General features: G+C 42.8%; 1 protein-coding gene across 2 annotated transcripts in view; it reads right to left on the minus strand.

The window, feature by feature from the left end:
- LOC101169424 (integrin alpha-11) overlaps nucleotides 1–12,545 on the minus strand; it is a 72,430-nt gene that overhangs the window by 44,373 nt on the left and 15,512 nt on the right. For both annotated transcript variants that reach the window (XM_023955519.2, XM_023955518.2), the window contains exons 2-10: nucleotides 10,042–10,153; nucleotides 9,804–9,913; nucleotides 9,002–9,093; nucleotides 7,491–7,605; nucleotides 7,262–7,389; nucleotides 6,713–6,861; nucleotides 6,017–6,161; nucleotides 5,754–5,919; nucleotides 3,255–3,325 (exon numbers count right to left, since the gene is read on the minus strand). In XM_023955519.2, the coding sequence (XP_023811287.1) occupies nucleotides 3,255–3,325; nucleotides 5,754–5,919; nucleotides 6,017–6,161; nucleotides 6,713–6,861; nucleotides 7,262–7,389; nucleotides 7,491–7,605; nucleotides 9,002–9,093; nucleotides 9,804–9,913; nucleotides 10,042–10,153 (1,088 nt within the window). The remainder of the gene's footprint in view (nucleotides 1–3,254; nucleotides 3,326–5,753; nucleotides 5,920–6,016; nucleotides 6,162–6,712; nucleotides 6,862–7,261; nucleotides 7,390–7,490; nucleotides 7,606–9,001; nucleotides 9,094–9,803; nucleotides 9,914–10,041; nucleotides 10,154–12,545) is intronic.

The raw sequence follows: 12,545 nt of genomic DNA on the forward strand, positions 1-12,545 counted from the left end.
ATGTTTTCCTTTTATTTTAGTGAATGTGTGTATTTTGGGTTTTTGTGTACCGGGGATGCCGCTGACGTCACTCCTCACAGCTGATGCGATCAGCTGGGGTGCGTTAACACACGGAATGGTTTCCGGGTTAAAAAGGAACAGACAAGGTGGGCTGGAAGCCTAAGGAGAGTTCAAACTCTGACAAGACGGAAAGGGAGATTAAGAGGGCCCTTCCAACAGCAAGCACGCACGGAATACCCCGGAAACCGACCATCGGGAGTCACAGAGGAGGCGGCCGTGGTGCAGCGGTAGGGCGGTCGACCCATGATCGTAAGATTGCAGGTTCGATTCCCGCCTTGCACGCCCATGAGTCGAAGTGTCCTTGGGCAAGACACTGAACCCCACCTTGCCTCTGGGGGTAGGCGGGCGCCTGTGTTTGGCAGCGGAGCCGCCACCAGTGTGTGAATGTGTGTGTGAATGGGCGTGTGACTGGGTGAATGGGTCTGTGACTGTAAAGCGCTTTGTCCTTGTAGGAAGAAAGGCGCTATATAAGTATACGCCATTTACCATTTACCATCTGACGCGGACCTTTCCAAATTCTGCCACGGGGATTATTATTAATTTCTTTTGGGGAAGGACGTGGCTGGAAAGTGACCAAGAGAAAAATGAGACTCCCTGACGTTAACCCGAAGGACGGGGTTGAGATCATTCCATTTTTTCTGTTTCTTTTGACTTTGGGAGGAATTTACACGCACACAGGTGGGAGTCGCTAGACGGACAATAGGGAATCATCGTAAACGCGTGCACGGACCTATAATGTAATCGGGAGCGCGATTCATGGAGTGTGACTGGGTTCAATGAAATTATGATGATGAATACAGTTCATTTGTTCATTTGTGTTCCATAGTCAATCCACGACAATAATCTTAAGACTCTAAATGAACTGTAGAGTGTTACACTGTTTACTGCTGACTGTAGTCGTCAGCAGAGGGGAGCCGCTCCATGACCAGCAGCTCGCCTGGTTCTGACCCGCTCCATGACCAGCAGCTCGCCTGGTTCTGACCCGCTTCATGACCAGCAGCTCGCCTGGTTCTGACCCGCTTTATGACCAGCAGCTCGCCTGGTTCTGACCCGCTCCAGGGACCAGCAGCTCGCCTGGTTCCAGACCCGCTCCAGGGATCAGCAGCTCGGCTGGTTCTGACCCGCTTCATGACCAGCAGCTCGCTTGGTTCTGACCCGCTCCATGACCAGCAGCTCGCCTGGTTCTGACCCGCTTCATGACCAGCAGCTCGCCTGGTTCTGACCCGCTCCAGGGACCAGCAGCTCGCCTGGTTCCAGACCCGCTCCAGGGATCAGCAGCTCGGCTGGTTCTGACCCGCTTCATGACCAGCAGCTCGGCTGGTTCCAGACCCGCTCCAGGGATCAGCAGCTCACCTGGTTCTGACCCACTCCAGGGAGTGGGTCAGAACCCGCTCCTGGTTCTGACCTGCTCCCAAAAACACAACCACTGGTGGACAGTCGGCCTGAAGAGGTTCTGCATGATGAGGCTTTGATTCACTTCTCATTGTTTTTTTAGAAGAACTTTCCATCCCATAATAGTTTACAGACACGCCCCCTCTGGTGTGGATGAACAATATTTTGTAATAAAATAGAAGGGGAATTACAAACGATTTATTGTTTTGTTTTGCAAAGATGAATTTATTTCCAGCTTTATGAAAAGTTATATTATTTCCTTGTTTCTGAATGTGTTGATTCTTATGTAATGACAGAAAGGGGAGGTCACTTTTCAACATTTGAGTAGATTTCAATCCAAAAGGTATATTACTTTTAATCAAGTAATTAATTAGATGCCTACTTACTTGAGTACCATCATGCTAAAGTAACACTACCTTTACTTGATTGAAATGTCTGAATACTCTACCCACCTTTGTGTACACGGTTGGGCCATTTTACAAGACCCATAACATGATGAACACTAACTAACATTCAAAAAGCTACTTTTAGAGAAAATAGCAATAAAGTCTATTTACTGTGCAGTAAAACACGGTGATAGGTGAGTCCACCTACAGGTGAGCCACTTTGTGAATTGGAAAGAGTAAAACCAATGTAAAAAGTCATTCAGTAAGAAAAATGAAAACATCGGTGTGTATCATTCACCACTCCTCCCCAAGGTGTGCTCCCCAGGGCATCCTGCAGCTTGCCTTGGGCTCATTACAGGACATTCTGACTAAATTCAGGCCAGAATGACAAATTCAAGCTGAATGGTTTCAACACTTCCTAACTACCGGTTCATCTTATGACAGAGGTTTCAGTTTTCTTTGTGTTTGTCTTCGCTGTCCTTTCAGACACCAACTGGTAACAGGAGATGGCCACCCATGCCAAGTCTGGTTCTGCTGAAGATGCTCTTCTCATTTTTGTCTCCATGGAAGTTTTCTCACGGACCCCTCAGTAGCAGAATAACACCAAAAATCAATTGATGTCATCCGTTTGTCTTCTATTAAAATACAATTGAGACAAATTGGCCTCACTGAAATTGACTAGACTGAATTGGATTACAATGATCTGGAATCAAATGGATTATAGCAGTGGTCCCCAACCCCCAAGCCACGGCTGGTACCGGTCCGTGGGTCATTTGGTACCAGGCCGCACAGACAGAATAAAAAACGGACACGACTTCCATTTTATTTTGGAATCTGAAAGATGTTTTATTTTGAAAAATTGCCAGATTCTCTGTTGCATCCATCTATGTCTATGGCGCTCTTCTCGGTCACGTGATTATGTTAGCGCTAAATAAATCCCAGGAGCTAGCAAAATGAGTAAAAAACAAACCTTCTTTGGAAAGTTTCTTTGCCAAGAGGAAAACGCCCCTCCAGGAAACAGAAGAGGAGCCTTTGACTTCCCAAAAAATAAAGCTACATTTAATAGACAGTACTTCATTTTTGCTCCATGGGTGTAGGAAGGGAGAGGAGGATGACATCTGTGCCATGTACCATGACATGCACGTCAAAATAAAAGCTCAGAGTTCATCTTATCACATCTCTGTTCCTCCTTCAGCGTAGCGTTGCTACAATAATCGTCCGCCACATCAGAAAGACCGTTGTGTAAAAACGGGATCTGACGTCAAATCGGTCTGCGGTGTTAAAAAGGTTGGGGACCACTGGATTATAGCAATGAAAAGTTTCGTTTTTTGTTCGTTGTTTTTTTGTGTATTACCACATGAACTGGGACTCTGTGAGTAAAATGAATTGAAAACTTTGTCATTCTATCCCACTTACTTTGACTAAATGTGAGGAGAAACCAGCTTGAGCCATCTGCAGACCAAACCCTTGACCTTTAGTGCTGGTCCCTGAAATCAAGCAGAAACCAGCTTTAGTACATTTTTTAGTACACTAAATCTCTTTGGCATTTATGAATAAAAAAAAACCTGTGTCAATCAGAACAAGGAAGTGAAGACTTTAACCACTTCTGATTGGTCAGACTGATGACGTGTGATTAAGCCTCCAAGAATGATTGGTGGAGACAGTTAAAGGGGCGGGACTTTTCAGAAAACAGTTCTAGCTGTAGCTAAATCGCAGTAACGTCATTCTTATCAAAATGTCTTTAATAGAATCAAATAAACAAAGAAAAAAGTATTTTATGATCTTTCATATTTCTAACTACTCAGTGTTTTATCAGGGCCTGTTTGGATGAACACAGAGCTGATATCCTGGAGATGATGAATGTTTTTAGATCAGTGAATGGGACATTTCTCACGGCACACTAGTGTGCGCCGCGGCACACCAGTTGAAAAACACTGACGTAGACCAGTGAGGGGCCCGCCCCTTCCAGGAAGTGTCTATGCTGTCAGCCCCGCCCCCAGGCTAACAGACACACACTTTCTCCAAGGAGCTAACGGTATTCGGCTAAACTCTGCGGATCCATCTTTGTTGAGATGTTGTTTGACTTCGTTAGTGAAACACAGACACGCTGCTGAGGCTGACTCTAGATTGACGTTATGAAATAGGTGACGCCCACAAGGAGAGAAAGGCGGAGCCTCAGAGATCCAGTCGTCTTACTTCTGGGTTGGAAACAAGCCCATTAAAATAACTCATATTTAATAAAAAATGTTCTTCTTTAGTTTGCCACAGGTAGTATATTATTATATACATGGATATTGTTTACTATACAAGGCTTAGGAATAGCATGGTTTAAGTCTTCTTTTGGTTAATTTTACTCAATGATGAAAGGTTTCTTTTTTGTCATTCTTTTTGGTCTAAACTAATTTGGTTCCAAGAAATTCTTTAAAGGAACTTTTCTGTCTTGACATACTGTTAGAGTTGTGGCTGATAATAACCAGCACATGTTTGAAAATATTGGCACATCATGGTATTAGCGCTTAGCTAGTTTATTAGTGTTTTTAATTCATCGGTCACTTCAGTTTTTATTTCCATTCCATGTCATTGTTTATGTGGTCTTCTCAGGGATTTACTGAGAGGATCCAAAGAACCCTCAAACTGGAAATAGTTGATGCTCACCAAGCAGGAGAAGGATGTAAGAAGATAGCAAAGTCTTTCTGATGCCAGTAACCTCTGTTTGGAATGTAATTAAGAAACGACAGGGAACAGGAACAGTGGAAGTTAAAGCAAGATCTGGAAGAGCAAGAAAAATCTCAGAGCAGCTCACAGGATAGTGAAAAAAAAATTCAAAGCCACGTTTGAGTGCAGGATCCCTCCAGAAAGACCTGGTAGACTCTGGATCAGTGTTCTACTGTGACGATGTCCTTGTATGGTCTTCATGGAGAAGTCATCAAAAGAAAACCTCTTCTACGTCCTCACCACAAAATGCAATGTTTGAAGTTCACAAATGAACATAGAAACAAGCCTGATGCATTTTGGAAACAAGTTCTGTGGACAGACAGAGTTAAAATGGAACTTTCTGAGCAAAAATGGAATTTGGAGAAGAAAGGGCTCAGAGTTTCAAAATAAGAACCTCTGTCCAACTGCTAAGCATGGGGTAGGAGCAATCATGCTTTGGGGTTGGATTGGAGCCTGCGGCACAGGTAAGTAGGAAGAAGAATGGGTTCAACAACATTTCAGCAAAGTTTGGATGTTAACTTGATGGCATCTGTGAAAAAGCTGAAGATGAAGAGAAAATGGCTTCTAGAAATGACTAATGATCCTGAACACTCCTCAAATCCACGCTGGCACACATTAAGATGCAGAAACGGAAGGTTTTGCCATGGCCTTCCCAATCACACGACCTCAACGTGATTGAAAATCTATGGATAGACCTGAAAAGAGCAGTGTGTAACAGACGTTCCAGAAGCCCAAAGAACTGGAAGACTTTTGGAAAGAAGAAGGGATGAAGATACCTCAAACAAGAATTGACTCTTAGCTGGCTACTAAAAGCCTTTACAAGCTGCAGTACTTCCCAAAGGGGGGCAGTACCAGGTACTAAATCTGCAGGTAGCCCAAACTTTTACACACCCTTTTATTTTAATTTCTGTTATTTTGAAATGGTAAATGATGGAAATAAAGCCTTTTTTTTTACATATTACAAGAATGTTTTATCTGTAATCTGTTGCCTTTTTAAAACATTCCAGCTTTCTTTGGCTTCTTTAAACACAAAAATAAAACGGTCAAACTTTTGATTCCCAAAGTAGTTAATAAGCTCCTTCTTTGTATAATCTTTTTCCTGCCTTGCTGCATGTTGTTAACACCCTTTTTTCTTTTACTATCATGCTACCTGCTGAGATTCTTTAACCACTAATGCATAAAAATGTTATCAAGGTACACCTTCAAGAGAGAAGATCCTTTCTCCCAGGGCATCCACAATCTCCTTTAGTGCAGACTCCTCAGTGACCTTAAAGAGGTGTTTCTCATCAGGGTCACTGGCAATAAACTTGATTTCCTCCAGAAATGCTTTAGGGTCAATTCCTCTGCGGTTGTAGTAGCCAAGTACCTGAAAATGCCACATGGAGAACAAGGTGAGAGTCACAGCTTGCGAATGTGGCACAGGTCACACTCCATTTGGAGTTTAAAAATAAGGTACTACTCACAGCGATGGCATACATGGTGATGTTATCGTTTTTGCTGTTATTGACAGCATCAACAAGTTCTATACTGTCGTGGGATTCACCATCTGTTATCACAATCATCACCTTCTGTGCTCCCGGCCTGCCGCCTCGCTGGAATGCTTCTGACCTGCATGAGAAAACACAAGACGCTCTGTGATTCAGATGTTTGCTTTGTGTCAAATCCCTCTGTTGTGGTCCCACAACTTCGTTTGACTTCTGTTCAGAGCTCTACTAATCCTGGATCGCTCAGACCACAGCAGATATAAACATTTTAAAACATTTAAAACTGCAGCAAAGCTAGAAATCAGGAGCAGCTGATCTGCTTGTTTTCTGGTTATCCTAGCTGTACTCTCTGTTGATCATGTGGATCGGGGCGGTTTTGTCAATCAAAAGGAAAATCGCAATCACATCTCTTAGTCATTTACACAAATACAGTCAATTGTAGTTTACCACTGATCATTTCTTACAAATTGTGCTGTTACTAAGAGATCACCTAAAAGGTCAAAATGACATGTTTCCAAAAACTATGTTTCTATTCTCAGTGAAACGTTTCATGGCCAGTGTTGGCTCAACAGCCCAGTCCAAGGGCAGAGCAATCATGTAGGCAGATTTTTGGCTGATCCCGAAAACTGTCTTTTACAGAGTTCCAGAGTTGACCACATTGTGTTCATGACGTACCGAGCCACGTTGATAGCTAGCGCAGTCCTTGTCTCATATCCTCCACGCTGGTCAATGTTCCTGACAGCCTCCACTACAGTGTCTACTGTCTGGTATTCACCCAAACTGAACTCGTGGACCACTGTGGAGCCATACTGAACAACCCCAACCTGGAACCGAAACAGTGCAATCCAAATCAGAATAAAAAAAAAAAAAATTCCAATCCAATCCCCTTTTTCACAGCACCTCTGCAACAACTGTGGGAGAGTAGCCCTGGAAGGCTGGTTTTCTCTCTCAGGCTCAGACAGTTTTCACTGATAAAACAAGCTCCATCTGTCAAATAGACACTTTCTTTTTCTAAATGGCCATGCCAAAGGAAATTCAGCAAAAGACAAAGCCCAAACAATTTACTGATGAAAAACTGTGCCTCTTGTCAATGTGCATTTTGTTGCAACAACAAAACTCTACAAAACTGCAGGGGACAACATTTTTACTCAGGTGACTTAAAGGCTCAAGGTCACCAAAGCTTTTAAGGAGAGATAGGTAGCTTTAACATAAAGAAAGACAGACCTGTGTCTGATCTGGGCCGATGTGAAACTTGTGCAAGACGTTTGTGATAAAGTCCTGGACTTCGTACCACGGGTAGATGGAGTTTGAACCATCCAAAACAATGACAATGTCCATGAATGTTTCACATCCTGTGGGAAAGACAGACAAAGTTATAACTAAACAAATGAGGATGGATATATGGATGGATGGATGGATGAAAGAGTGGATGAATGAATAGATGGATGAGTACTTTGGAGGGCAGGTGCGAAGGTATGGGTGGCTTTGAAATTGCGGTTGGCTCTGGTGCACAATCCGGTGCTGTAGAGAGAACTTCCACATTCATGAGACCAGAGAGGACCACAGGTCTGAGGATAAATTGACACAAAGCTCTAAGTATGAAAGAACTTGTAAATCCCTTTGAGGCATCATTGTTCTGTTCTTCTATTGTCAACCCTTTAAACCCCTGAGCTGTAGCCCTAGTGTTAACATTGAAGTTTCAAGTTTATTTGCTTCTTCAAATATAACAGTTTTTAATACTTTTACACAATCATCAACATTTAACATAAGGGACTAGGCATTGTGCCTTTCAAAGCCTACCTAAGATTCGATTTTTACAGAAACAAAACTTTACATCAAGTTGACAAATATGCTACAAACATAGAATCAAAATACTTAGCCAAATACATACTATCTGTACATATACACACATGCGCGCGCACACCTACTCAAACCCACGTGCACATTTATATATAAACTCGTGCAAATATACATATTTACTAATACCAAATTAAATTTCACTACTATCGACCAATTATTTGAAATTTTATAAGAAACCTACATTTTTTAGCAGTATTAACTTATTTAATATTTTTATGCAGACCATTTAAAGGTTAGTTTCAAAACCAGATGGACATCTCCATTTGTTTTTACACTGCATGATTCAAACATAAAAATACTTCTTAAACTATATTGCTTCACTAATTACTCTTTCGACAAGCGTAACTCTTCAACCATTTATGCAAGTAATGTAATTCCAGCAAGTGGTGAAATGGAAAAAAGAAGCCATCAGCTGATGCGCTACATGTAAAGTAGTGAAGTGTTTATGTAATCAGCGTAAATCAGCTGATTCTGATGCAGAGAAAAGTGGCTTTCCGCTTTAATGCAACACTTTACTGATGTAAGTGTTTACCGACTTAACTAGTGTATATCAGTGCAAAGCCTACATAATAAGTTGCTTTTGTCTGCATCACAATCAGTTGATTCACGCTGAACGTGTAAATGGTCAAAGTGTTACGGCGATCTAAGAGTGTGTGTTCTTTAGGTGTCACTGGTGACAGCTTCCTGCTCTGCTCCATTCTGATCATCCACAGGCAGACACACAGATCCATGGACGTCTTTGTTTTCCTGGTCTGAGCTGGAATCTGGACCAGAACTGTACAGCTGGATAGATTGGATGTTGCTGCCATTCTGGTTGCACTGCTAATGTTAGTTTGAGGAAGTGAGGGGCTGTAAGTTAGCAGAATTGCGTGAACAGAGAGCCACTGGCAACTCAGAGGGGAATTTCTATTGAACTACTGCTGCTCTGCAGAAACTATGTCTTTTTCTTGTGTGTGGCTAAAACCAGCATTATTATATCTAAAAGACCACTGAGAAGACTTTAAGACATTTTATCAAAAGATGATTGGAGTGTGACTTTAAGGTTTGGAGTGTTCTTATTACTTTTTAAGGGAAGCTAACCCACTCTATGTTTTTTTGACTTACCACAAAGCTGTCGTCTTTTGGGTTGGAGATCAGTGTCAGTCCCAGTCTCATCTGCTCTTTCCTCTCAGACACGTTGTCCAAAGAAACCTTTCCTGGTTAAAATTCAAAATGACTAATTATTAGTTTGTTTTTAAGTCTGTTTTTGGGCTCTACGTACAGCAGGTGTTCATTGAATGCATGCTGAAAGTTCCACCAGCTGAACTTTCAACTGCTTGAACGTCAAACTGTTGAACTTTGACCAAGCGGGGGCTGGAACTTGTTTTCTTCTGCATCACCACAGACAAAATAAACAGTTCATGCTGGTCAGTAGAGCTACATCCACTGTTTTACTCTGTGATGTTTGTGGATAAAGTCAGGATGTATGGTGACGAGCACATGAACTAAACAGGTCATGTCTATGACTCGGCCCATGTGGCTTTTAATCTTTTAATTGCATTTTCTTTGTTATTTTCTGTCATTGTTCAAATGAATCTACCATTAGGATGTCAGTCTGTCAATTTTTTTTTAAGTGGCCCAGCCTATAAAATCATCAAGGGATCAAACACTTTTTCCACTGTAGCTCAGGAGACAGAGATGTAAAGTGAGCATTTTCCCCCAACTGTTTTTTATTGTACTTCTATGTTATTGGTAATACTGAGGTTCTTTTTCCCTTCACTTTACATTCTGTTCCATGTGTGCCGAATGCAGATGTATGGTTGTTTTTTTCCCAGCACTCCATCTGTCCGTCCTATCCAGACATCTTTGGAGGAAAGTAACAGATGGGGCTGAAACTCTGCCCTCTTTTACGTTGGCCTCTGCTCACCTAGTTTGAGTCTGCTGCAGTCGGCAGAATTTCGTTGGTCCAGGGGGCATCTATAAACATCACCAGTCTGCTGCCCCTCAGTGAATTCCAAAGGAGCTCCAACCAGCAACCTGAAGGCGCAATCAGACGTGTCTCACTATTCAGAGCCTACTGTGGAGCCTGCATGTTCAGCTGAAGCTGTTTAAACCAGCAGACACAGGTGTTTGAATGTAACGTTAATGGGGTGTTGAACTCCTACCATGCACGTCCTCCTGCCTCGTGCTGCTGCACTGTATATCCAAACTGAGCCTCTTTAGAACCAGAGAAGATCTTAAAGTTCTTCACATTAAAGTTGAAGCAGCGCTGAAGATCTGAAACAGATGAGTGTGTTAGGAGATATCTCACAATGAGACAAATGTTACAGCAGCTCAGGTTTTAGACTGTTTTACAGACTCTGAAGACCTGAAACCTTGAGTGACTCCAGGAAACAACAGTGATGAAGCGTCCAACATCTGTAGATGTTTCTGAAACCAAATAACTCAAGAGAGAATTCAGTTAACAGGCAGAAGACTAAATATTAGTCCAATCAAAACATCCTGATCATCGACAACAGATGCACGCCATCGCGCTCTGCAGTTACCATTGTTTTTAAGGGCCTATACCAGGGGTCGGGAACCTATGGCTCGCGAGCCATATATGGCTCTTTTGATGGTCACATGTGGCTCGCAGACAAATCTTTAATTATACTTTTTTTTTATCATTAGTCCAGTCCTTCTCGGGCGCGATGCGATGCCAGAGGCGCGCAGTAGTAGCGGTGCTTGGAGAGAAGGATCTGCGCCAGCGCTATCAGTTACTATTATCTATTATTTCACAGAGTTTGTACCACCTGGAAACCTGTGAATTGCCGTGCCTAAAAGTGTGCGCTCCCATCTCTGAGAAAGAGCGCGCAGATGCGGGGACGGGATGTGTGAGGGAGAAAGCAGAGGGTGGGGTGGGGGGGGCTGAGGTGTTGTGGGGACCGGCAGCAGGTGAATCGCGCAGGGATTGTAAAAACGTAAAACCCGCTGCCCGTCACTCACTGCAGCGTGTGAGTGTGTGTTTGGCTCCCCGTCTGCATGTGAGCAGTCTGTCTCACATCTACAGAACATTCAGACCTACGATCACGTTTAAAGTCTCAACGCCTGCATGAAGCAGAAACTCACCACGTATCAACCAGACTAGACCATCAGCAAAACTACCACGAGAAATACTCATCATTTATTAGCAACAGCATAACAATGTTATTAAAAAGAATCCACAGACTTATTGTACTTTAAAAATGTTGAAATTAAGTCAAATGCACACATTCATTTGTATATTTAGTTTTAAACAAATTGTCGCGGACTGAGTTGGATGGCTGTTGGGCCGCGTTAAAAGTTCTGGAGTTCATTGAACGCGTCAAGCAGAGATCTGATTGGCTCTCAGTTCTGTCGCTCAGCCTGTTGTTAGGTAGTTTGGACCAATGGGGTTCAGCTATGGGCCGAATAAGGGAAATGGGAGGACTGGAGCGGGAGCAGGTGAATATAAAGTTGGGAGAAGCGCTCTCTCTCGTCTCGTGTCGACAGGAGAGATTCAGGAGTTGCTGAATTAATTGTACGGCGTTTGTTGTGGTCTACAGTAACCAGAATAAAGAACCTTAAAAGAGGTTAAGTCTCCGTGCCTCAGTGTGGGAAAGAGACACAACATTATTGTATGGCTCTTTCGAAATTACATTTAAAAATATGTGGCGTTTATGGCTCTCTTGGCCAAAAAGGTTCCCGACCCCTGGCCTATACCATGCTATTCTTAAGACTTTTATAAGAAACTATTTCCATATTACTTTTGGCTCACAAAAGAATTTTTTTTTATTAAATAGGAGTTATTTTTCTGAGTTCTTTTCCAACCTGGAGGTAAGACAACTCGATCTTTGAGGCTCCGCCTTCCTCTCCTTGTGGGTGCCGCCCATTTCATGACATCAACCTGAAGCCGGCTTCAGCAGCGTGTGTGGGGTATTTAGGGTGGGGTGTGTAATTATGTTTCAGTTTGTTATCCTCTGTTTCCAGCTCATTGTCTCCTGGGTTTTTTCATTACAGTTACTTTTCTCTCCCACCTGGCATCTTATTGGCTTCACCTGTGTTCACAAATGTCATCAGTTCACCTGTGTATATGGTCTGTGTGTTTCCTCCACTCATTACAAGATTTTTGTGTTGCCTCTCGAGTCTCATGAGAAACCTAGCCTTGGTTTTCATTCAGTTCAGTGCTGAATGAAAGACTTTGATTCTGCATTCCTGCATCCTGCGTTTGTGTCCGCAACGGGATCCTGACAGCGTGTCTGCATCTCTCCCACCAAAACAAACAACGTCCAACTAGCTCCAAAGAGAAAGTGTGTGTCTGTTAGCCCGGGGGTCGGTGCTGGCAGAGCAGACTCTTCCTGGAAGGGGCTGTTCTTACTGGTCTACGTTACAATGTAAGAAAGTGGAGTGGGAGGGGCTGGTGATCAGGTTTTTAGAGGAATACTCAGAAATGCGTAAAAGGATCAAAATACCGCTTTTTGTGAGGATTTAACATTATAATACACTTAAAAGCTCAACAGACTGATTTTGCATGGTATATAGGCCTTAAAGACGTCTTGAAAACAAAGTTAATGCAAAATTACTGCAAAAAAGAGAGCTGACCATGGCCCCGTAAAAAACAATCAAGTGACAAGTGACCATGAAGACATCAAAAAATCCATTGAAGACTAGA

The sequence above is a fragment of the Oryzias latipes genome, chromosome 6 (genome assembly GCF_053564925.1).
Source record: "Oryzias latipes strain Hd-rR chromosome 6, Olatipes_Hd-rR_3.1".
In the NCBI taxonomy this organism is placed as follows: Eukaryota; Metazoa; Chordata; class Actinopteri; order Beloniformes; family Adrianichthyidae; genus Oryzias; species Oryzias latipes.